The 26,815-nt window shown below is 41.3% G+C and overlaps 1 protein-coding gene across 1 annotated transcript; it reads left to right on the top strand.

The window, feature by feature from the left end:
• Positions 1-2,270: 2,270 nt before the first annotated feature.
• Positions 2,271-21,183, top strand: LOC119172083 (glycine receptor subunit alphaZ1). The gene is made up of 8 exons (XM_037423063.2): positions 2,271-2,465; positions 4,289-4,377; positions 6,787-6,854; positions 8,007-8,230; positions 9,295-9,377; positions 11,147-11,281; positions 16,502-16,833; positions 20,500-21,183. The coding sequence occupies exons 1-8, from the start codon at positions 2,389-2,391 to the stop codon at positions 20,683-20,685; spliced, it is 1,194 nt and encodes a 397-aa protein (XP_037278960.2). The 5' UTR covers positions 2,271-2,388; the 3' UTR covers positions 20,686-21,183.
• The last annotated feature ends 5,632 nt before the right edge of the window (positions 21,184-26,815 follow it).

Raw genomic sequence — 26,815 nt, 5'->3', positions numbered from 1 at the left:
GTCCATTTTTGTAAGGAACCTGATGACCCGTTGACATGGAAGCTATGGCTGTGCCGATGGGTTTTTGCCGATGGTGGACGTTTATTCCTTAAGCTTTAACAGCTTCGAATATACGGAGGGGGGTGGCTCTCATAGCAACGCTATTGTGCGCAATATTACCTTGGTTCAGGCAAGTTAGGGCACATTACATGTGTTCACTAATCATGCCAACGGCAGAGATGAGAGGAACAGATACGAGATAATTGGTCCCTAATATATTGAATAAAAGGCGCTCCTGTTGTGTCTTTCGTCTTTGTAGTTTGTATGCTTTATCGATGAACACTGTGTTTCAGTTGCATTACTTAACATACTGCTTCGATTCATTACTAGAACCGCAAGCAGCTCGTAGTAGGGCCTTGCTGGTATCAGGATGGTTATTGTATACTTAAAAAAAGCTACAGCTTTCCCTCAAAGACGAAGTGTTTAATGCAATAGCAACAAATTAAAATCACACGCTAAGAATGACAATCAGACCAAAACGTTCCCAGCGTCGCTCACGCACAAATGACGTACGAAACGTACTCACAAGTACAGATGAACGCGACTAAGTGTCTCAGTAGTGACTTTGCTGTGCCTAAAAAGCGCGCCCTTTTCGCAAACAGACACCGTGCAGCGAGCGCAGTGACCTTTGTGTAGCCGGTAACTACTACAGAATCATTCTGGTGAAAGCCCAAGGCGTACGATTCTCTCAACCGCGAGATAAGGGCACGCACGCGTGAGCGTCTGCCCCACCCCCCTACCCCTCTACCTGTGGGGCAAAGTACGCGTGGGAGATGAGCGCGTCGTGACCATGTGGCGACGTGCCACAATTGCCCCATCTCGCAGGTAATGCTGAAAACACGATAGTTTTCCCGATATCACCATCGGCAGCGGTAAATAGTAGATATAAATAGCTTGTCGTTTAGACATTAGAAGAGGTGCTCCTTTGTTGCTCAGTGGCCAACGCCACGCACTCACGAGCAAGAAGCCGCACGTTCGATACCGCGCGGGGGAGTCTTCCTAGATTATTGAGTGAAGCTCCCAAAGTCATTGGTTTTTCCTTCTACGGTGACCGGTTCGTCCCCGCTAGTTTAGAGATGTCTTAGCAGCTGGCGCTAATGTGAGTGACCGGCAGATGGACGAATGGACGGACAGACACATAGACAGACGAATGGATTCACGGTTTACCGATAAAACGCTCCGAAGCATCGCCCCACTCATGATCATTCATTCCGTGGTTATGCGGTAATTTTTGCTTTCGTATATCTTTTGGTACTTTGTGAATGATGGTGGTCACCAACGTCGATGTCTGTGACGGCGGCGAAACTCAGCCGAGAGTGTGCATATAATTGCTACCCCAATAATAAAAGCAAAACTACATAAATGTGCATTTGTAGCCTCGTTCATTACACCCCTAATACAAGGGTGCATATTGGGTATTGCAAGGGTGTTTTATCTATGAACATCATTACTGTCAACAGCGAGTGTATTGAGGGTGCTTCGAAAGGTGCTTTTAATGCAAACACTTGTATTACATTCTTAAAGGTGTAAAATGCTTTACTGTGTACACTTTGAACAAACCACCCTTAAAGTGGTTACTTGGGCATTTGATCGTACATGTTGGAAGGAACCAGCGCGAAAAATGAAAGATTAGGCAGAGAAGGCCACATATAACAGCGGTGTTTTACAACGCAAGCTTATTCGCCAAACCACGCGTTATATACATACTGCGTTAAAACGAAAAGAATGAAGAAACAAACATGACTTCTGCCTTGTCAGAAAAGAAGTTGTTTTTCTATCAGGATGATTGCACGCACAATTAACACGTTTTTTGAGGATGATGCTGATATGTAATTCATCTTTCAATTGTAATTTCTGCTTCTTTCGTTCGTTTTAACTGTGCAGGTATATTATGCATGGTTTCACAAATCAACTTCTTATGCAAGTTAGGGCTGTTGTATGCAACGTTGTTGTATGCGCTCTTCTCTTCCCTATCTTTCGTCTTTCGCGCTGTTTCCCCCCCAAAACCACCACCAACGTTGATGCCACTCGCAAAAACCAAAGGAAACCGCCGCCTTTGGGCGCACTCACGGCTTTGCGCCTCCCTCGATTGTCGACGCTTCGCGCCTACGATCGCCGAAGAAGAGCGGGACGAGGGGAAACAGTGCCTAAGAGCAAGGATACGCTGCGCTCTGCGAGCCCGCCCTTGCTCTCCCACGGGGCTGTCGGTGGAAGGCGAGGCGAGCACGCGCGCCTGCGCTCCGAGTCCGGACCCGAGCTCGAGCACGGCTGGGAGCGAAAGGCCCGGTCGACCGTGGCTGCTCCAGACGCGCAGTCGGAGCTCGGTGGGAACGCTGCGAGGACGTGCGCATGCCACTTTCGGCGCTCGGCGTGTGGCGCGCTTGCGTCACGTTGTCGCTCCTCCGGACGACGCTCGCTCAAGAGAGGTGAGTGTGCATTGTTTGATAAAATATGTATGCTGTGTTCTTGAATGCTAATAAGCAGACTTAGATATTGTACTTCCAAAGTTACGCGGGGTTGACCGTAATCAACTATGAGCATTCGTGTACTGTTTGTAACTAGTGCGTAGAACTTCATAGCGTGAACAGGGCCCAATTACATAGATGAAAAAAGTCATTCAGTAATCAGCGCATTTTTTTGGAACCTGTTCTTCTCTATATTGAAAGATTTTGTGAAGTACTCCTGTTTTGTTTGTCGTTGTGTGCATAGTTTCCGTTTCTATGTGCCAGGTTGGTAGAATAGACGGAACAGCGGAGATTGATAAGCTGTTTATATGGCTCATGCTACTCTTCGTCTCATTACTTGCATTGTTACTCTGTAATTAGGGATGAGAAAGAATTTACTTCACGAATTATGCAATCTTGATGGTTACCCCTATGAGCCGCTGCCCATGCTCGTGTATGAAGAGCGCGAACAGAGATTTGCTATGTTAATAACGTGCCCTAACGAGCCTATCTTCTTAGGTGCCTAAATTAAACCCTTTGTTTTCAGGCTATCACAGAATGAAGTATTTCAATGTGTGCCAAGATACTGCATTTACGCTTGAAAAGAAATGAGTGGCTAATATTTACAAGGATCGATAACCTAGCCCGTGTTTTCAGAACGCATTTATCAAAGATGTTACGTGGTAGACTGATCTCATACATAGTTTTAAAAATATACGATAGTGCCACGGTAGCAAGTTCCTTGAGAAGCAGTTTTCTCAGGCATTGAAAACTTCGTATCTGCAAGAACATGTGAGGTGTCGCCGAACTCGCGCTAATTTTGTGTTGCAGAGATATCTCTGCGGCAAGTTACGCTTCGTAACATTCAATTTAGCTGTAGTCGCCATATTATCGACAACCAAATGACATTTGCATACTATCCAATGTTTCGTGCAAAGGTGCGTCTGGAGTTCATCCTCCTTGAGCTAAATAGTTTTGAGGGCAATTATACCTAAACACAAATTTTGATGGTTATAAAAAGAGTGACATTATTTAATCAGTGTTCATAACACCAACACTGCACAGTTATCCTGAAGTGTTTCTCAAACTGTTTCAAAGCTGTGAATTTGAAACCTTTAAGAAAAAACATCAGCTTTAACAGATATAGAAAGTGATGTGGCAAAGCAACTGTTTGTAGAGGTAGAGAATTCTGAAGTAGAGATCGCGCAGATCATGATAATTTTCGTCCCGACATCATTTTCGCGATGACGCACTAAAGGCAATGTTTCAATTTCAGTTAAGCATTGCTTTCAGTTTCACACGTGAGATATGCTCATTACATATGTATGGCATCTTTTGTCGTAAGTTTGTGAGTTCAGCATTCTATTAAGTAATATCAGGCTAAGAAAAAGGAGGATGTAAGAATGGGCTTGCTGGTGGTGACACATCGTGAAGGCTTCTGGCGCATGAAAAAGACACGCACTAAGAAAGAAGACGGGGCGATGCGTTGGCATCCAAGAGAATGCTTATTCGGCAGAGGTGGAACGCACACGTTAGAACAGTGCGTGCGGGCGCTCAGAGTTACGTTCCGCCTCCCCGAAATATACATTCTGTTGGAAGTCAGCGCATCGCGGGCGCTGAAAGATACGTTCCACCTCTGTCGAATAAACATTTTGTTGGAAGTCAGCGCATCGCCCTGTCGGCTTTTTTAGACCATGTCTGTTTCATACGTCACAAGTTTGTGCGAAAAAAAATTGGGAGCACATAAGCATTTTCGCGAAAATGTATTGCTTTGTGGAGCACTAATATGTAATGTCATTTATTAGACGATCAAACGGAGCCCTGGATGACTTGGAGAAACTTGATGACTTGTTAAGAACCTATGATCGACGTGCACTTCCCACAACACATTTAGGTATGTCTTCTTTTCTAGTGCGCCCTTTTGATGTCTGTGCATGCATGAGAACCAAGAAAGCAGTCAAATGACGTGCTAACATTGGATGACCGTTGCAACATTTTCCCCTGTGTTTGTATTTTTCCTGTAAGTCCTCAAATGCCTATTAAATTTGGATAGCTTGTCATCAACCGCTATATTTACAAAAATTTACCAGAAATTATGTGTTGTGATTTATCGGCCAGTATTTTCTCTAAAATAGCCATCTCGCACAACTATAAATTTCAGAATTACCTTGAGGACGAGAAAGCCTTCGCCGTAAACTTTCTTATTCACACTCAATACTGTTACGCTTGAAGGAGATTGTCAGAAGCTGAAAGAGCTTGCTTATTACGTCGTGAAAATGGTCGTGAAGGTGTGTTGAGAAGTGGTCTAGACACCCTTCTGATCCTTTTCTTCTTTCTAACTCGTAGCGGAAAGCACGTTCATCGCGACCTTTGTTGTTTTCGTCCATGTGCGCAACAGTCCTCTCCGTGCAGACGAAGGCCGCTGGACGCGTCAGTCGAGTTGTCTCAGCGTGAATGATTTCAGATGAGAGACAATATTATCGCATGCATGCGTGTATGTAGTCATGGGCACACCAAAAGGTGTACTCATGCTCATGACGTGTCCACAGGGAAATATGATTTTCATTACCTTGTGGTTACTAGAATTAATTGAAATATTACTCAGTCGTTTGAGTACATGTAAAAAAAAAACGCAGTTCGAAACGAAGGCGCTTGGTTGTTCCAAACATTTGCTGAAACTTCCGTTCTTGTGATGTTACACATGATAAGTGAAGTTTGAGGAGAAATTCTCGCTGTTTTCACCTTCGTTCGAGAAATTTCTAAGAAAAAGGAAAAACCACATCAAGTCAATTAGATGTTTACGGAGGAGCTATTATGGAGTTTATGGGTGTCAGAGCTTCATCTTGTTCCTCAAACTTGCACCACAGCAGTACACACTGTAAAGAATAACATCTGTATATTGAACAAGAAATCGGGCCTATTTAAGTAAGTGAGGTAAGCGAGATAGTGCAATGTCTGCACAGAACAAAGCTTAAAGCGACATAATATAGACAGAAACACTGGTGCATGTTTACGGCTGACCAAATCCAAAACAAATAAAAAATTTCATTTCTTGAAGAAGGTTTCAACTGCGACAGCACTCAACCGGGAAGAGTTAGCCTTGTGGCAGGAGCTTTTTGGTTTGATGTTTCCAGCCAACGTCATCGTACCACCACAGACACGGGAAATGAACGCGTAACATATCAAATAAAAATCTAAACCGGACATAGAGTATAGCAAAGTGGCTTGAGTGGCTTGCACAATATACTGTATATGGCTCTTTACGGGGATGGTGTCCAACTATGTAAGTGTAATATTATGGCTATTAAAACACATATGTGTCTGTATCTAGTTTTTAACAACTCCGTGCCTCATTCTGCTCTTTTGTTTTGTTTCCTGGAAAGGTTGGATATACCAAAGGTATATGCAGGTTTCTCTTTCCTGTTCCAGTGAGATTACGTGCCTGTTGTTGTCATCCACGGAGTGCTAACCACAAATTTTCGCGCCATATTCTGGTCACTACTCACAATAGAACATTGTTGTTATTGCTGCTAAACTATAAAGCCAAACTTATTCGCAGTTTCTCAGAAAACTAGGCTCACAGGGGAATTCGCGCCAGCAGTATTGCACGAAACGACAGCGATAAAGAAAGGCTGTACTGGTGAACTGTGAGCACCACGCTTGCTAGACATAGTAATTAAATTATGGTGTTGTAGTTCGCCAGGAAAAAAAAAAGAGGACGAGAGAGCGCCACTGCCAACGCCTGCAGAGTTGGCTGCAATGCCCCGGTCGTGCACGCGCTATTCGCATAAAGAAGACACGTTGTACACGTTAAAAGGGTGCTGGCAGGCGAGTTAAAAGACAAAGGTGCGTGGCAGCGAGAGAAAGAGAGTACATACGAGGACGAATGATTGATCTGAGATGAAAGTCGGCATTGAAATGACATGCCTTGTCAGTCCTTCTTCAGAAGCTCGACGAAGTTGACCAGTGGCGCACGACGCTGTTTGTACAGTATGCGTTGCATATTTCGATCCACATTTATGCCTAGTGCACACATATTGCATATTTATGCGGAATACGTGAAAGAATGGGCCGGGACGGAAAATCTGCAGGTCCAGCGATATTCTGCGCTTGACACCGTGTCCTTTATTACTGCCGAAAAAGGAACGTTTTTCAGAGAACAAATATTCCAGCCTTTGTCATAACTGTTTGTAGCTCAAAGGAATTCGCACTTAACTTCAGTCTAACACAGCATTTCTCAATGTGTTTTGAAGAAGGAGAAGAGATATTATGCAACTTGTGCGTTTTTGTCGTTTTTCTTCAGGAACGCCGACGAAAGTCGCTTGTGAAATCTACATACGCAGCTTCGGGTCTATAAATCCTGCCACAATGGTATGTCGGCCAAGCGTGCATTTGACGTCTCTTCTAGCGTCATTGTCCTGAATCGTCGCTATGGCTTAATTTAAACGCATTTATTATCTTTGTTGTTGGCGATCCCACGAAAGCCAATTCAAGGGTGTCACAAAAAAGGGGAAAATGAAATCTTTAACATAAAGTAACATCAGCGTACTTCACAGTCTTCATGTCTCATGGCCCGCCATGGAATACATTCGCTCTGATATTCTGTTTGGCAAAACAACATTAGCACTGGACTGCGACTGAGACGCATACGGCACTATGCATTCACTTTGCCTCGCTTGAACAGATTCAGAGAATGTCTTGTCTAACCCGCCATTTTTACTACACTTTAATAAAGAAATAACTAGCATCCTGAATTTGCGAAAACACATGCGGAACACTAGCGGATGAGTGTCTGTAATTCTGTCTTTTTTTTATTAGCTATTCGCCAGTATTGCTGAGTGACCATCGGTTAGAAAAATATTCTGAAGAGAAAACGACGTTCAATTTGTTGAATTGTGACACAAATGAAAAGTGACTGCTGTTCCTAATTAATAAATAGCTGAAACACTGAGTGCTACTATAGCGCCCTTTGTAGAAACATGAACTTCCTGTAGAGAATCCCGTTCTAAAAAAAAGTCGTTTTCGCAGTTGTCTATCCAACACATATATTCATTTAGTTCGTGTTTGTATTTTATGTTTTCCTAATTAGGAACCGCGATCATTCACATTCAACGGAATATTTGAAAAGGAAGAATTAAGGGACAAATAAGTAGAGTCCATGCTTCGTTTCAGATTTCAGTGAGTCTTAAGAAATATAGAGACAGTGAATTTATTAGAAGGCAGAAAGATCAGCCTGAGCTTGTTCAAGACTCGTTTTAAGAAATAGAGTTTCTTTCAATTACTTTTGTTCAATAAGCTGTAGCTTTCGAAATGCCGCAAACATTATCGAGCCTCTGCTGAAAAAAAAAAAAGATTTTCAATAACTTTCACAGGATTGGACTGTAGAAACACATCCCTCTAAACTTATTTCTCTTTCTCTTTTTTTGCGAAATTCTTTGTTTAGTCGAGATATTGCTGCTTTCAGGCCACGTGGCCTGAAAGGCCACTTGCAATCTTTACGATGTTTTTATGCCACATTTTCAGGACTACGAGGTTGATCTATATTTGCGGCAGACTTGGCAAGACGATCGCTTGACAAGCCCAAACGTGTCCAGACCTTTGGACCTCAATGATCCCAAGCTGGTGCAGCGGATATGGAAACCAGAAGTATTCTTTGCAAACGCCAAACACGCGGAATTTCAGTACGTCACCGTACCTAACGTACTGGTTCGCGTTAACCCGAACGGGAAGATCCTCTATATGCTTAGGTAAGCTACTTCACTTTAGCGTACGTGAATAAACTTGTTTTCATTAAGGCGTCTTAGTGTGAAGTTATGAGCTGACCTAATTCAGTGTTTTTAACTAGCGCTGGACATAGGCAAGACCAATGCATTTATTGCGTTTAGTTCAGCATGAGCATGAGAGGCGTTGCAATGACGTCAGCCATTCAATTCAAGTTATGGTTTTCAGTTAAGTCGCATTTCTGCATACGAGGCAACGGGCTTTAACTACTTCACCTCTCACTGATTTTGATGGCTGCTGCATATTTAACTTTCGCTATCTTGTTTTATAAAATGACTAATGTGGCAAGAATTAGCGCATATTTTGTCGTTCGCAGATGGTTTCTGGGCACTGCTTCATAAATCACTTACTGCGATCCACCTTTATACAGATTTACGATGGAGTGCAACGCTATGGCTGGGGATACGAGTTATATTCTTTTAAAGATTCAGTGGCACATTGCTGTAACTCCTGAGAACTTCGAAAAAATGAGAAGCAAAATAAACACAAAAACTTCGATGTGTAGAGAGAAATGCGAGCAGGTTAGGTGATGACGGATTAGTCTCAGATATTGATGCACACGTGGATTGGTTAAAGTTGCGTAGTATAAAAAATAGAGACCGCCTTTCATGTTGCTACTAGATCTCCCCGAATGGTGTTATATTTCGTGGCAGTTACAGCGAGACGAATATTAAATTCATTTTGTGTTTATTCTTGAAGCTTGTTCAATATAATTTTACGCAGTTTTTTTTTTCACTCTTTCAGCTCATATGCACCCCACGGGGCACATAATCAATTGCAAGTTATTGCAGCATAGAGTTTCGTGTGTGCTTCGCAAAATGTGTAACTCACGCCGTTCTGCGAGTATCAAGTTTGTTTGGCGTATTATGGCAACCCTAGAAATTACCGTGGCTCAAGTGTGCTGAAAGAGGATATTTAGCACGTTATAGACAAGATAAATTATGACCATCGTTTCAGGTTTATAGCAATTATCACCGAGTATGTGCATCGTTCTTTTATTGATCGAGTGGCTTCTCTTTCTTTCATATAGGCTCAAGCTAAGGTTTGCATGCATGATGGATTTATACCGGTTCCCCATGGACTCCCAAGTTTGTAGCATCGAACTTGCTTCATGTAAGTCCAAAGACAAAGGCAGTAGCGAGAATTTTAAACAACGCTTATTCAGAGCTGAAATCAATTAATGTCTGTTAAGATACACCTCCAAATTCCTTACATTTAAAAACTACTTAGGCATAACACATGCGCTGTATAAGAACAAGAAACAGTACTGACTAATGAGCGCTGGCATCATGATTTGGTCTAACAGATTTCAACATAGTGGACGTTGAAAGTTTATCAACCAATAGGTAATATTCGTTTTAAACGAGAGTACTTGGCTATATACGAAGATGCATGAGAGTCTAACTTTCGTGCTCCCTGAAAATTTATACTGGGCCTCCATTAATCGTTTTGTCTTGAATCGGTAAGTTTATATTTTATGAAACATTGCTTTACATCAGGTAGATCAGAGAGAAATTGACCTTGCTCGGCGAAGACAAATTTTAACGCCGTCTTCTTATGCTCGGGTGAACGAAAGTTGTGTGATTGAGTTCTTGCATCTTGACTGATGTACTTACGTCGACTAATCGTCCTTGCATATAAGGATATATTTTGTCAAGTCAAACATTAGTATTTTTCCTGAAGAAATATTGGCGGGTTGTTTGACATTGCAGTATAACTATTTTTGGGCATTTCCTCTGCGTTAGAAGTGTACATAAGCCATTAACGGCCAAGCATAGCGAAAAAGCACCTAAGTACCATGTTAATACTCTCAAGTTTTCTTCAAAAGCACCAATTGTTCGTCTACTTACTAATACACAGCGTTGATAATATACAGCGTAATGGAAACATAGCTGATATTTAATTTATCAGTGGCATGAGAAAGTGTGCTTGCAAAATTACCCTATGTATAAAAAATAATCTTAACAGCAAGCACCATTGCTACATTGACGAGCTGATTTCTTTAGAATAGAGCCTTCGAGGTCCTTTCTTTGAGAAAAACATTCCATTTAGAACGTAAAATAAATGTTATACTTGTATAACTATTTTAGCTGGTTTTAAATTTTATTTGCGCATAAGCAAATAAGCAAATAAATATTACAGAGTATTTTATAAGCTTTCACAAAAAACTTTAACAAATGTTAGAATGCATTATGGCCTTTGAGCTCCTATTCAAGTTGCGACATGAACGCGAGTAGCACGTTTTTTTTCCTATTTTGGCATTTAGAGACCTCCATGGGGCATTTTGAAACTATTATGTTGCACACTGCACCTATCACTTGTTATTACCACACTTTCATTGCGCCCACACAGCAACCGTTTTTTTTTTGTCATTCTACAGCTGTGTAAAATTTATATTTCAGATGTCCTTCTCAGATCTTATTACTATGTGTCTAGAGTTATTTGTAAATAACTTGCACTGACGCAGAAATAATCAATCAATCATTCAATAAATCAATCAATCAATCAAATAAACAATCAATTCTTTTCATATTCACTGCGCCAATCAATGCGGTTATACCATTGAAGTTCAAGACCACTTCTAAACGTTGCTCATGCATTCAATGTAACATCCATGCCTACTATGCTAATGCACTTCATATCAATATTTGTTTGAGCCCTTGAGTTCATCGCGCCAACGACGCAAAATAATAAAGCAGAAATGTAGGCACTTCGTAGTAAATCTTTTCTGTGGAATCAGTACCTTTATTACCTTGGATATACCTAGAATAATTTCCAAAGACGCTGATTTTTTAAATCTTAGCCCAAATACCATCTTGCTATTCGTGCGCGGACTATTGGCCATGCTGTGCTGACATACAAAATGCTCATTTCACTTGCAGTCTCCAAAACAACCGAAGAACTGCATCTCGAGTGGTCTGAATCAAACCCAATAATATTATTTGAAGGCCTCAAGCTACCGCAGTTTGAGATTCAAAACATAAACACGTCGCTCTGCATGGAAAAATTTCACATTGGTAAGTACAGCACGTGAAAACATTCGATGTTGACAAGAAAGAAGTAATTATACAATCAATTACTATTCATGGCAAAAAAAAACGATACAAAAATCAGATTGTGCTGCAAAAAACAAACAAACAACTTTTAGATATGAAGAAAACAGTTCAATATTTCCCGTCGCCAGAGCTGAAAGGGAAGCTCATAAAGTTATCGTGTATGCCAAGCTGTCATACTAACAAAAAAAAAAGTAAAGCAGAGTTCGTAGAATATTTGGTCGGTTGCAAACAAAGCAGATTACTTTCGGATCATGTTGACTCAAAAGTATATAAGTTATTGTTTAAAGCTGCTGCCGAAGCTCAGGAAAAATGGCAGACATGCATTTATGCTCCGGTTGTTATATCTCGGGAACATTCATATGTTTATTTATGCTGGATTCTGAAGGAAGATACATGAAAAAAAAAACACACCAGGCCTGCGCGAAAGGCGCAGCACAGTCACAACGAAAGCTAGAAGAGCTGCCTTTCAGCGCCTTTTCAAAACACTCATTGGGTAGCGACTGCAAGCAAACTTGCTTGATACTTAGTAGGGGATTAATATTAAACTTTTGGGTAGTAGGCCAGCCTTCACTATGCTGTTTTTCGTCATTCTTCTGAGAAGCGTGGTATCTGCTAAACACTTGCAAGGGATTCCGTGCTTATTGTTCACGCAGTGGCTGACGACGAGGATGCATTATGGTTGAAGTGGGCATGTGCAACAGTTAATAGGGGAACAAGAACAAGCTTTTGTAATGGGTTGGAGCATCGGCCGACCCACTTATTGTGCTGTTCGCATTGTGCGACGATTGGTTGTTATTTCGATCTTTTAAAACGCTTTATAAGTCATATTAACGCGATTCCTTTCCCGACATCAAGCCTGCCTAAGGCAAATTTTCCAACAAGTCCCAAGCACCGGTGTGACTCAGTGGTAGAATACTGCATTTTTGAATAAAATATATTTACTTAGTGCGCAGTGAATGTTTCAGAAAGAAGATAGAGCAGAGAGATAGGACAGAGCACACTGTTCTATCTCCCGTTCCCTGTGCACTATATTTCATTTAAAAATACAATATCAACCAGCCCAACTAGCCACGCTTTTGGTAGAATACTAGGCTGGCACCCAGCGGACCCAGATTCGAGCCCCACTGTGTAATTGATGCGAAGTTTTTTTTTTTCTGATTTCACGTGATGTGGTTACGAACACTGGCGGCGGTGGACAACTGCGCGTGAGCCGAGTTCTGATATCATAACAGCTTTCGCTGTAAAACAACATATTGGTGCTGCCATAACACGAGGGGAGGGGGAATCTATAGAACAGTCAGTATATTGGCAGTGGGGGAAGTTTTTTACTTAAACAGGTCTCTCATGCAGGACAAGTTATCGTTTCAAATACTATCTCTTGCTCAGTATTTCATTTTCTTTACATTAAATGGTGATATCACGAAATGTACGCAAGACAAAGCTGAATGCCCAGATGACGCCTTTAGAGGGACCCTTTTCCAAATAACCACGGAATGACTTCTTTAAAAGAGCGCTTTACGAATCTACATCCGCAAGAAATATTTGTACCCGCCAAGTACAAGGAAAGTTTCAAGGATTTGTCGAACACTGCAAGCGCTTTTTTTTTCTCCTTTCATACCAGCTAATACGTCGTAAGCTACGCAGGTGGATGGGGAGGGGACAGACTTTCTGGACACGTGGTAGGCTTTGTCGTATGTAACCACTCCTAATTCCTTTTTACATGCAAATTATAAAGTGCATGCATAAAAGTTGAACACTGATTCATTCCAACGAGTACACTCATGAAGTCTGGTGAGGTACGAGTGTTTCAAGCTTTAGGGACAGGATATCAGGAACAATCACCTTTGCATAATATACAGATATCTCTGGTAATGTAAGTGCTGGTATACGTATGGCCTTGAGGCTTTGACCTTACACGTTTCCGGAAAGTGACTTATTACCTTTTGTAGTCATATAACATACCTACTCGATGAGCGTTTTCGGTCAAATGGTGTTACGTAAATCACAAAAATCAGAGTACACGAATACCTAGCGACCATGTCCTCGGCTCTAGCATATTATTAGATTCTAGCGCTCATTTAGAAGCCGTACTACTACAGCAGTGACTACTCTGTTTGGGAATTATTTTTGTGCAAAAACAGTAGCTCATCTGCCTCGCCCACACTTAGTTTTTGAAAACTGGGTCCTCACCCCATTTTCTTAAATATTTTATGTCAGGGTGACAGCGTGCATGCCACTGCAAAACTGGAAGTTCTGGGCGTGGCACGGAGAGAGCAACTGCGTTAGGCCCTATTAAGCCAATAAACCAACAACGTGGTTCAAGCAGCGTAGTTTGACTTTCTCCAAGCGTTCAAATTCCAGCGGTGCGATTCAGTCACCATATGCTAAGGTTAAACTGGTGATCTGCGAGAAGCAGGACTGTGCATTATGCTTCGCAACTGTTGATTACAAACTTTATTTATTCATTTATTTGTGCATTCATATATATACACATAACATTTAAAGTACAATAAAATGGGATATTGAATGAGGGATAAGCAATTAAGGCACATGGCCTGAAAAAAAAACTCTTTCACAGGCATCTTACAATCGAGCGATGCCGGTGATTAGTGCAATGCAAGCAGAAAAAGCATACCATTTTTCGGCGGTGTGTAAAAAAGTGGACATTGAGTAGTATGGGGCTCATGGCAGTCGCACGGCATTGGGATTAATGTAGCAAAAAAAAGCAACGTATAGCTGAAAAAGTTTATTTTCTGCGGCTAGTGAATCAAAAAAGCAAACTTAATTTCGCTATGACATCAACTTTCGACCTTCAAACTATGAAAGAAGCGCAGCCTCTCGACGCGGGGAGGGTTTTAAAAAAACGATTAAGGTTCGCGCAAAGCTCTATCAATGCAAGTTTTTCCTACCTAATTTCGAGAATAAAAAAAAACAATAATTCACATGGTCGCTATATAAGTGTTCGTTAGTCTCGTCGTTAAGTTAGCTTCATAGAGAGTAGTCGCCTCAGGCCCTCATCGCGTGGAACCATCGACGATGTTTCAAAGCTCACCAAATTGATCTAAGTCAAAGTTTGTCAAGCGCATCCTTCGTAGGAAAGTCGGTCAAAGTGGGCACTGTCCCGTGAAGTGGTTCCCTAATTATCTGTGAAGAACAATGCTTTTTTAGTCCCTCATTTTGTCATCTTTATAGGTCTAGATCTACGGCACTTTTACTCAGAGTTAATAATTAGACTCCTCTCACACTGTGTTTATAACGGTTATTATGCCGGGATCAATTGACAAAAACACAGGAAACCTAGCGTAACAGAGGCAATTTTACCCCAAAATATTTGATTAGATTTTATTAAGGGCCCAGTGAAATGTAGAGCAGCACCACCTTTTATGATGCACAAAGAAACAAGCCTTTTATTAAAATTGACAGCTTTATTCCCCCTACCCTCTTCCCCAGCACAGGGTAGCCAGCCGGTCTGAGAACTGGCTAACCTCCCTGTCCTTCCTCCTTCAATCCTCCTCCTTTTCCTCCTTTATTCTAGATGTTGTCTTGTGCGTGCCTAATAAACTCTCTGCGTTATACTGTTTATGCTGTTTTCTATGATGTGACAAACTAATGCTACAAAGAGCAAGCAATTGCAAATCTGCCTCAAGAAAGCTTTGCTTCCAGCTAAAATTTCCGGCTGAGAGTGGTACAATCCTTGGCGATACTGAGCATAAAATCAAGAGTTTCTACTTCATACGGGTTGGCCGCTTAAAAGGTCAAAGGGAAGCGCAATTTTTCTTGCATAAGGTTTGTGTTCATGTTCAAGATCATCAAGTGGTCTACTTCATTGTACGCCATATGCATTTGCTGCCGTGTTTCTTCACTATGTGAAAGCCTAGAGGATTTTTGATGTGATAATCAAATACTCTATTCTGTATACAGCAAATGACGGGACACCAAGTTTTATCAAGGATGAATGGGACGAAACATTCACTCTTTTCTACGACATTCCCACCTAATGTTTCGCAATCAGCTACATAAGTCATGCGTGAGTTAATTCTGCAATGTCTGCGTTGTCTGCCTGTAACATTGTATTGAAACGGCTGGCTTATGCATGCCAGATGCTCAAGTGGCCTATCGATCATCATTCCTGCTAATGCTTATGTTTAAAAACAACGCCACTCACTTCAGTGTACCTCAAGTAGCAGTCCCGCCGCCGTGGTCTAGTGGCTAAGGTACTCGGCTACAGACTCGCACATCGCGGGATCGAATCCCAATTTGGCGGCTGCACTTTCGATGGAGGCGGAATTGTTGTAGGCCCTTGTGCTCAGATTTGGGTGCACGTTAAAGAACCCCAGGTGGTCTAAATTTCCGGAGCCCTCGACTACGGCGTCTCTCATAATCATATGATGGTTTTGGGACGTTAAATCCTACATATCAATCAATCTATCAATACCTCTAGTAGCTGTGTAGGGAGATCAGTTGTTTATTGATTCAGGACTCCTGGGAGCTTGCCCTAACAGTTCCTTCTACCCGCAAGCAACGCTGGGTATTTACTCTACCTGAAGAAGAAACGTTCGAATGGCCCACTATGATGCAGCTACGCAGCAGTGATAGATTTACTTCAGTAATGTGTAGCGTTATGTATTCAAGCCTCCGCGTAGACTCGGGACTCGCGAGATCGAATATCAGTGCTGTCTCTCGGCACAATGGGTCAACGCACTGTATATTTGATATTTAATATGCATGTGTGAGTATAAAAAATACGAAGGAAACCGTCTGATGCCAACCGTCACAAATAAAAACACAGTGCCTTACTACTGTTTCGAAATTCAAAGTGTAATACTAGAGATACAGCGGGAAGGCACCTGAAATCACATAGAAAGAGGACGGGTAGCACGCACTAAAGCAAAGCAGGAAGGCAGACAAAAAATCTTTTGATTGAATATGCGCAAAAATTATCAGAAACGCAGAAAACTTGCAGGCAGTGATGGAATCACTTCGAGCCGAGGATACTTGTAAAATACGGGTTATGAAATCCCCAATTTTCTCTATTACCTGTATAAGTTTTTGTGACGTTAGGGCAGTGAACTGGTCAAAGTGTTGCTGACTTTATATGTTTTACTCCTTTCTTCCTGCTCATCTATAACATCAAAAGCTAGTGATGAGCCATAAAACTTGCTCTATTTTTTTCATTTTCAGGAGAGTACAGTTGCCTCAAGGCCGACTTCCACTTGCAGCGTTCACTGGGCTATCACATGGTACAGTCGTACCTGCCCACAGTGCTTATAGTTGTCATCTCCTGGGTCTCTTTCTGGCTCGACGTAGAATCTATTCCGGCGCGCACCACCTTGGGTGTCACGACGCTGCTGACGATTTCTTCCAAAGGCTCCGGCATACAGTCCAACCTGCCTCCGGTTTCGTACGTGAAGGCCATCGACGTGTGGATGGGAGCCTGCACGGGATTCGTGTTCTCGGCGCTACTTGAGTTCACCGTCGTCAGCTGCCTGGCGAGAATGCAGGCACGAGACAAGGTGACAACGACTGCAGTGTTTCCACAGATGCCTTAGTTCTCGCTGGTCTTAGGCCTCGCTCAGCTTACAAGGCAGTGAACTGATGTTTGCGGACAACGTACCTGTGTGGGCATTTTTAACCATCGCAACTACAGTCAAGCATTTCAGTGTGCTAGAAAGATTGGAAACACGTCGCTCATACGACTTTGGCAGTCACAGGTACTAATGGGGCGCTTCGTTAGACGCCTAAACTCTTTTGGTGTGCCACCCGCCAAGGTGATGCCATGCTTATGGATCTTGACTGATGAACCAAATGTCGATCATTGATATACACCTTGGCTGCCTCGTTCTGCTGGAGGTGAAATTCTATAGCCGCGCTTGTTTAGATTGAGTTACTTATATAAGAACCCCAAATGATCGGAATTTCTGGAGCTCTCCACGTCTCTCATATTCATATTGACACATACCATCATTTATTAACGATTCGCTGATGCCCATTTACATTTTGTGTGCGAAGAAGAAGTCAGATTTTTTTGTTGCTCCTATTCTGTGGCATATATCAACTCCTAGAAGTCAGTCTTGCTTTGGGAGATGTAGCTTTCTCTGAGGTGCTATAAGTGAAGCTTGACATAGCAACGGTACACTTACCCAGTGTCTCCACTAGTAATACCATGGGCAAAGCAAGACGGACCACCAGAAGTTAACGTCTACCCCAGAATTAGAGATACGGAAACGTTCACCTTTTCTTGAAACCGAAAATGTGTAGGAGCCACAGAGAATCGTTCATATATACTGGCATGTGTTAATATCATCGGCTGGTCACCCAAAACGGCTGCAATAATGTATTATTATTATTATTACTATTATTATTATTATTATTATTATTATTATTATTATTATTATTATTATTATTATTATTATTATTATTATTATTATTATTATTATTATTATTATTATTAATATTAATATTAATATTAATATTATTATTATTATTAATAATATTATTGTTATTATTATCTCTTTACGCATGACGCGTGGTAGCTTGTTACCATTATTATCTCTGTTACAAAAATGGATCAAAGAAGACGTGGCATAATAAAGGGGTCCTGCTACACTTTTTAAGCATGGTCAGAAAACACTTCCGATCGGTAGTAGAGGCTCCCGACAACTTGCGAGTCAAATACAACGCAGCACGTTGCCTAGAATCCACGATAAATTATCGAAGTCAGCTAAGAATTGCTTTCTCTTCTCTCGACGAATGACAAAAGACGCTCAAAAATCACACGTAGCAAGCCCATCCATCAGCCATTGGCTGATTTGAACATGGCGCGCTCGGTCGTTACAGAGATCGCCGTGGGAGGCCACGACCTGTCCACGCGTGCGTTTGCGATCACACTAAAAAAGCTGCGCATTCCAAGAAAAAAAGAAAAAGTGCTCAAGGTCACGACGCGCGGGTGACATAGTTTTTTTGCCCCTGCCATTTCTCCCTGCTTAGCTTCCAGTGCTTTTGTCGGGATGAGAGAAGAGAGAATGCAATTGCAGCATGCGACGACTCCACTCGCACTGGGCGGATTCTTTCAAATTTTTTGCGGCGTCAAATTCAGAAGTCAGTAAGTTCTTTCCGTCGATTCATTCCATGGTTAATTGAAAAAGTGTTTCAGGGCCCCTGTAAAATAAAATACTGTTTGTTTTGCTCTAAACTTATTAATCGGCTACGATGGCTACGATATTTGGAACTTGTTTGCAAGAGTGGAACAACATCAGCATGACAGGTAGAAAGCGCCATTGGCGCAATCCCGGAAAAACATAGAGCATACTGAAGCGTAAACGTAGCATGCATCTATTTTTTGTGATCTTGATCTCTTGAGACTTCCTGAAATGGTAGCCCTGTGCCTTTTGGTCTGCCAGATGTCTATAAAATTACAACCAGCTATGCACATGTCTTGGAACACACCGAGGGGACTTTCGTTCACGAGATGTTTTAGCTTCAATATCCTTTTACTTTTTTCGTCTCGGAACAGGCTCTTTCTATTTTCATAGTCGGTAGTCGTGCAGCGTTAGTTAATGTGTTATTTAACGCACGATGTTTACGTGCAGCATTTTTTTCTTCAGTGTGTACGAAAACCCGCACATCCCACTTGGGCCCTGAGCTGCTTGTCTTATCGCTTTTAAACCGTAAAACTAGAGCTTTTCTGGTGCTCGAATCGACTTTGTGAGGGCCCACATTTCGTCTACACAGCGTTTGTTTGCTGAACAGTTTACAACACTGGACACTCCTTGAGCACTTCAGCTCCTCGGGACACGCACCCTCTTCGTCGTTCAGACACCCTGCTGACAGCTTGCGCTTAGCTAAGAGTTCTGATGCGAGAAATGTTGCTGCAGCTCTCTCCTTGAATGGGGAATGATAACCGAGAACATTTATTCCATAAAAGCAACGAAGATGAGACTTAGAAACGATTTCAAGACTCCATTTGTTGAAGTAAAAAATAGTGACACTGAAGTGATAGCGGTAAATCGCAGATACTGCTTCTCATAAGCTATACTTTGCTCGCGCATATCAGTAAGCAAGGAAAAAAAACGTTGCTTTCTGGATTATCTTTAGACAAACATGTTGTCAAATGTCTGTTACACATTTCCTCAAGTAGTGACAACTGGTGGGAGGTTAGCGCAGATGTTTCTCTGTTTGTCCTCACATACTTTTCGCGACTATGCTCCTTGCGTCATTGTTTCGTGACTGTTTCGTGACCGTTGGGCTGCAACATCAAACTATGAGAGGTGATAGATGCTAAAGGACACTGGTATATTTTGATTTAAATAATTTATACGGTGAGGCTGATATTTCGGTAAATCATTCACGAAACATATTGAGAGAAGCATGTCTCGTCGGGAGAGGCACAATGGTTAGCATACTCCCGAGATGTGTTTGTTAAACATATTATTTGTGGCGCAAAGCTTGTAACTTGAAATTGGGAAAGGAATACTGACAAATGAGCGCCAACTAACAACTGTTTATTGACAGAAAAGGTGGCAGGCCAAAAAAACTTCCAAGCATGCGCAGATGCGTGAAGAACAGACGTCATACATGTCATCAGGAAAGCGTTGTATTTTTGGCCTACAGCGTTTTCATCGCTTTCAGCTTTTGCTTTTAATAAACAGTTGGTAGTTGGCACTTACCTGCCTTTCTCTATTTCCCCTCTTCATGTTCCAAAGCTTTGCGCCACAGATATCATTTTAGCAAACCAAGCAAGTCACCCAGAAAAAAGTTCATTTACAGTACTACTACTGAGGTGTGCTTTTCATTTTCAACACTTCAATTTTTTAATTTTTGTAGCGTGATCTCGGCCAACGTTTTCATATTGTTAGAGACTAATCTTCGTTTTCGAAATTATTTTGTCGGTTGGTAGTTGATCGTCTTGAGCTTTTCTCGGTGATCTCGGTGCCATGAGGGGCCGCGCAAAACCTGGATGCTCACGTTTTTTTGTGTGTGTGGAACCAACGCAAAAAAGCTAATCATATTGCTTGCATAAGTAAACTCGCAGAGAAAGAGCAGCTAGAAGCTTCGAATGCCGATGTGCTGTGATCGGTTAGCTTGGTTCGTCCCAGCCAAAAGTTATGTTTCTGTAATTTGCGCCTTTATTGAGAAAAAACAACAACATGTGCGCTAATCAGTGTTCTTCTTTTCTGCAGGAGTCAAGTATTGTTACAACAAAGCACGGAGTTGCGATTGTCAACGCTTTTCCCGAAAACCAGGCATCGGTGCAGTGCACGGTCCGGGCGAAAACGATCGACCAGGTCTGCCGCGTTGCGTTTCCAGCAATCTTCCTTGTCTTCAATGCCATTTACTGGCCATACTTTATGTGCTTCACGGGGTAGAGCGTTTCCTAATGCGGCCTCCAGAGGCTCACCATGACATGCTGACAGTGGCATCAAGACGTCGTTAATGGGAGCGCTAGTGAACCACCGCACCTCGAGATCTTAGCAAATGAGGCTCTCTAGTTTCGGGAAAGCAATTGTTCTTGCTTTACTTTTAATGAGAGAGCCCGCAGTAAACCGTAGTGACTCCGCACCCTTGGTAGATTCCGTCAATTATCTCAGGTAAGGCTAAGTTCCTCTTTCAACCTTTCAGTCCTAAGGGTAACATAAGCAGGATGCCTTCTTACGTGCGATAATATTTATTTAAATACTCATAAAAGTGGTAGTGATTACCGCTTAGTATTTGCAGCGTTTACTGAAAAACACATACAGGGATCAACTGGGGTAGGCTATGTCATTGTTTATTTTATTTCCTGATGCATTTACAGCAAATTACGATGTAAGTGTACGTAAGCGCTTAGTTAAAACGTGAAATAAAATAGCGGTGTAATATACGTCTGTTTGGTGTATTAAGCTGACACATTCAGAACGGCAACATGAAACTAGTTTAGTGACTGCCTAAGATTTTAAAAGATAGTGAGAACTTTGGTTATTGGCGTACTTGTATTTTAAGAAACTGTTATCGTCTTGACACTTATGAATCAGTATTTGAGGACATTGTATGGAAACTTCATTCAGTGGCAGATGTTTATATTGCAGTCTGAGTCTTGCTCTTTTACGTTCTCAATTAGCCTTTCGTCAGAGGTCTGCTATACCCGCTTATTTTCCCCCTCGTTCACTGCAGGCCAAATTTACAAACGCTGTCGCTCCTACGTTGTTTTCGTTTTACGTTTACACTACAATCAAGTGGCTGATTTTTTTCATTCACCACAATGTCTCACAATATCAGTGCCCCAACTAAATACCCCTAATTGCTTTTAGCTTTAGTAAGTCTATGTTAAATTGTGGAGAACAAGTTATTGCTGTTGAATACAATCCCATGCTAACTTACCTTAATTTCGCAGCAACAGAAAAACATTGGCAACGTCACCGCAGATCAAGCGTTTTCTTTGTTTTGGCTCGCAATGACAGATTATTTATTCCTCTTTGCTGCTCCTGATTTGAAAAAAAAAATACATTTTAAAGCTGCATTTAATCACATCTTAAGTGTCATTAGAGATTTCAGAGTCAGACTTGGTGCTTTGAACGGTTGGCCTACTATCTCAAGCGTCGAAAGGCAGGAAACATTTCTCATTTCCTAATGAAATATGTGGTGGGTAAAACACAGAATAATCTGTGAAAGGTCTTACAATTGCGTCTTGTATTGAGCTGCTTCTGGTACATGATAGTTTGAACCTCTCACAACTGGGACGAGTTGAAGTAGAGGTGATAATTTTTGCCGTTATTTTTGGGCTGAAAACACCGTGCTGCTTAAAATTGCGATCCTAAGCTGAATGTCCTACACTCGATGATCACAGCTAAAGAAATAAATGGTGAAGTCTCGGATCATTTTCTTAGCAGTGTTGCATTATGTTTTTTATGTACAAGACAGCCTTGATGTTGTGATATCTTACTGAAATGGCATCCACATATATGCGCATATAAAAAAAAACAAATGAGATAACGCTGAAAGGAAACGACCGTAGATAGTTGTGCTTGTTTGGTGTACTCTCTGGCATAGTTTGGAAATGCTTTTTTTTGTTTCTCACTGTGCCGTGAAGCTCCTACATGAAAATCAAGTAAGCTTGTGCTGTTGAAAACCATTGTATATTTTCATAATAAAATGGTTAATAACACGAGCATGTTTCTTTACATATTTTGACAAGTTCTGGCAATAGGCTTCGGTTTTCTATTCATATTGATTTTGCAAGACAATATCAAATTAATTTTGGCACTTCACATACTGCAGGAACACAAGTACGAGTCTACGCACTGCAAGTTCGAAGAGATAACCCTGTTGGCGCTATATGATTCTGACTTGCATAATTTTTTATTGCGATAGTAATAATATGGACGCTCTCTCGGCTGATTTTTGCCGTGTCGGCCTCGCCGTTCTCGCTGTTGCCGTCTTGCTCATGTACAATATATATATATATATATATATATATATATATATATATATATATATATATATATATATATATATATATATATATATATATATATATATATATATATATATATATATATATATATTTATATATATATATATATATATATATATATATATATATATATATATATATATATATATATATATATATATATTTATATATATATATGGGTTTAATTACAGAGCCACACAAGTGCATATCCTCCATCGATGGCGAGCTATTTATACACCCGATACACCGCTGGTGGTATGCCGATGTCGTAACTAATATCAGCGTGTTTTCACCTTTCCCAGCGAGATGGAGCGAAGGGCACGCTCAGAGGCCCGCTTGTGTACTTTGCCCTACAGTGTGCGGTCACCCGTGAGCACGCGCACTTATCACGTCATGATAAAGATTTGTACGTCTTGGGCTTTCACCGGAATGATTGAATTGTAGTTACAGGGCGTACGAAGGTCACTTCACTCGCTACAGTGTCTCCGTTTGCAAAAAGAACACGTTTTTAGTGAAGTGACAGCTGTGACCCTTGTTGGTTCGCGATTATCCTGCGTATACCTGTGTGTGAACGTCTTGCGCGTCCTCCGCGTTTGAACGGCGCAATGAGTGTTAAGCTGTGAACGTTTTGAGCCCACAATAGTCTGTGTGAGTTCTTTTTGTGGTTGTTTTTGCTTGAGCAGAACACTGCTCGTTTCGATCTGGTTGCCGCTCTTCACGTGACATTCAGATTCGTTGGTATTGAATTCATTGCTTTGCCCTTGTGGCGAAAGTGTGACTTTTTTTTCATTTTTTGGTGACGATTGACATTTTTCAATAAATTCTTCTAATATAGGAAAAAAAGTACATGTGACATAAATTTTCAGGTTTATTAGTATAAATGCTTGAACTAGTACTCGCGTAAATGCTAAGGGAAATTGCACAAGTCTTAGGACGCAAGTATTGGGTGACCATTAAGCTTTTAAGGTATGGTAAGTCCTGAGGTTCAGTCGTAACTAATGTGGAGTGGCTGCCTTGGATACAGAGGTCGGAAACATTGAGCGCCTGCCTCAATCATGGTTTGCTGTGCAGACAATAACAAGGACGACGAAAACGGCAGAATTAATTTTTTTCGCACATTTTTTTGTCTACCTAGCATCTCATGAGCGATAAACACGAAATATCCGAATCTTGAACTCTGAGTTGTGCCTCGGTCATCTATTTGTGGTCTTATTGTGGATTATACCAGAGCAAAAAAAAAATACCTAGGGAACAGATTATTTATGAACGAGTGACGCTTAAGAGGAAAGAAAAAAAGATATGATTAGTTGGGTATTAACGCTTCTGTCAACAGAAGATCACCTTTTAGATAAATGGGTAAGCTTGGTGGGGAACTGGGAGATATGAGGAAGAATAACTTATGTCCTTTATGATGGATGTGCTTGACTCCATCTGTTTGAGATGAGTGTCGAGATACTCCAAAACCAACCCTTTACTCAGTGTACGCCTTGACCAATGTATGATGAGCACTGGAATCTGTCAATTTTGTTACAGATTTTCATCAGCTCATCTTACCTTATAGCTTCACTGCTAAAAAGGTTAGCGCAGTTCGAACCAGGTTGGGTACAGCACGCGTGAAAAAATAACACAATAAGAAATCATATAACGAGAATGAGTGCCACCGCACCGGCGATGAATGTTTACTTACGTTATACACTCACAAGCACTCGTATTGTGTGATTACCTTTGTTGGCATAGCTCACGTGTTCTTGTTACCATGGAGCACTGAAGTTGGGTAAGGCTTCTTGGCGTGGTTAGGTGCCGTCGTGCTTGAGCATTGTAGGCGAAGATTTTGTTTGTTTTCCTGTCATCACAACGATGCTTAAAAAGGAAAGCAGACCACACCATGCGCGCATCACATTGTACCTGGTATGTTCGGCACGAATGGCGTAATGAGCTTTGTACTTTGTACTAAGATGTCTATCTCGATTCTCTCTAGAGCCCAGTTCGGCCAAGTGGAAGATCTGCAAGAAACGTCTGAATACTTTTGTGCACCATTACATAGCTAATATCTGGCGCCGTGGTATAGGGTTATCGTGGTATAGGGATATAGGGTTATCGACTTAGCTAGGATAATCCACTAAATACGCTTTTCAAAGCTGTAAGTTTAACAACTACACAAAATGGGCTTTAAACATCTATTGCATTCACAGGAATGACAGCCTGATCTCCATGTGATTCTAATGCCAAGAGAATAAGTTTTTTGGTTATTTAAACGCTTGTTAGGCATTCAATAAAGTAGAAAAAAGTGAAATTCTCAGCATGAACGGGGCTGATAAAACCGACCCATGCTTTTTCACAATTTAGCAGCGTAATTCATAGGCACAACGAAGTGTTATCGTAATCTTTTAGGGGCTGGTTGCTATTAGCAGATGACCTTTACATTTTATGGGAAAGGAAATACACAGAGGAAAAGGTATCTTGCACTGTAGTGACAGATACCTTTCGGAGCACCGAAGCATACACAGCTATCTAAGTATTTAATTATTTTAACTTTACTCATTTAAGCTTTGCACCTTCATATAGGATAAGCCGTAGAATTGCGTGAGTGTTTTCTAAGCAACACTAACACAACTTTTACGATGTTGCTAGCCCCTTTCTGACTGAGTATTTATTCAGTATTACCCTGTGTTCGAGTCCAACATTGTTGCTCTGAGTTGGACTTGAGCACAAGGTAATACTCAATAAATACTTGAATAGAGAAATTATTGACCTAAATAAAAGCCTCCTAAGTGCATTACCACACATCAAAGCGCAATTTTGAGCATCAAGAACAGATTACTAACCAAGGTATCACGCGAATTTTCAGTAAAAAAAGTTTGTCTGTGTTGGACATGTTCCTGTCTAACCGTAGCGAACGTATCTGTTTTAATAGTGGAGGAGGGAAGTAAGGGAACGAGGGAGAGGGTGGCCTCTCTTTGTGCTAGAGCTAGAGGACGCCCCTTGCAAGAGTTCCACTCCTTTAAAATTAGTTTCCGAACTTCATGCCTCAATCGCTCGGCAGCTAAATGTAGCGTTCTTCAGTTTTTAAAACGCTAGTTTAATTCACACTACGTTTGTACGTGGGTTTAGTAATCTTCAGGTGCATGAAGATACACCGAATTTGCAACACCCGTTAGATATGTACGCACTGCAATGCAACTGCCAAGAGCACAGTGCAGTTACGATGCTCGTTTTTTAAATTTCATTTCAAAGCATGATTAGAACGTTTGTATGATTAAGTGTGAGGCTTACATTTAAAGAAGACTAAAAGACATAATAGCCGTCATAGCCTGATGTCTGTCCCCCTTGAGTTTCTGCTTAACTTACGTCACTTCTCTTTCTTTCCATACACGATGCCTTAGTACACTATAAGCATGACGGTGGCCTGAGAGGAAATTACTGGGTTTATGCAACAACTCTATTCTAATAAGTTGCCCGTGTGCGCTTCGATAGTCGACTCGTACAAATGCCATCGTAGTGGTCGAGCAGGGTCAAGTGCAGGTAGTGAATGAATAGAATTAAGAGAGTCGGCTCACGTTCTTTTTGGAATGCAAGAGTACTGCGCTGAAACCTCAAAGCAAGGGCACATTGAGTGTATGCATGGAAGATGTGTAGAGCTCGACTGTACGTTACGCTATTGCTTTACCAGCATCCACTGGATGAAAGAGTAAGCACACTGCTCGGTAAAGAAGTGTCATCAGAGTCTTTTTGTGGACTCCAGACTTGCCACATACATGATTATCTTTAAAGAGACACATGTAATATATTTAGTTGTCTTTACACTCTCCTCAAAAAGTCACGGAACTACAAAAAGAGAGTTAATATATAACTTTAAAGAGAGTCTCATATGTGGTAAGCTGGGAACTACCGAAAAAGGTTGCACATACTCTTGTTTCTTATCAAACTATTACTCCACACAGTGGTTTGCTAAACTTCTGTCATATCCCTTAAGATAATATTTTTTCTAAAATAATAATGGTGCTTTTGCCTCATAAAACAACTTGACATGAATAAAACACACGAAG

The sequence above is a fragment of the Rhipicephalus microplus genome, chromosome 4, assembly GCF_043290135.1.
Source record: "Rhipicephalus microplus isolate Deutch F79 chromosome 4, USDA_Rmic, whole genome shotgun sequence".
Lineage (NCBI taxonomy): Eukaryota > Metazoa > Arthropoda > Arachnida > Ixodida > Ixodidae > Rhipicephalus > Rhipicephalus microplus.
Note: the sequence above shows the minus strand (reverse complement) of the source record. Positions and strands in the feature narration are given on the sequence as shown.

What these genes read in the sequence shown, in the direction of transcription:
- LOC119172083 (XM_037423063.2), top strand. Translation starts at nt 2,389, where the DNA reads ATGCCACTTTCGGCGCTCGGCGTGTGGCGCGCTTGCGTCACGTTGTCG. An exon ending in CTATAAATCCTGCCACAATG is followed by an intron (nt 6,855 to 8,006) that starts GTATGTCGGCCA and finishes CCACATTTTCAG; the next exon opens with GACTACGAGGTTGATCTATA. An exon ending in AAGATCCTCTATATGCTTAG is followed by an intron (nt 8,231 to 9,294) that starts GTAAGCTACTTC and finishes TCTTTCATATAG; the next exon opens with GCTCAAGCTAAGGTTTGCAT.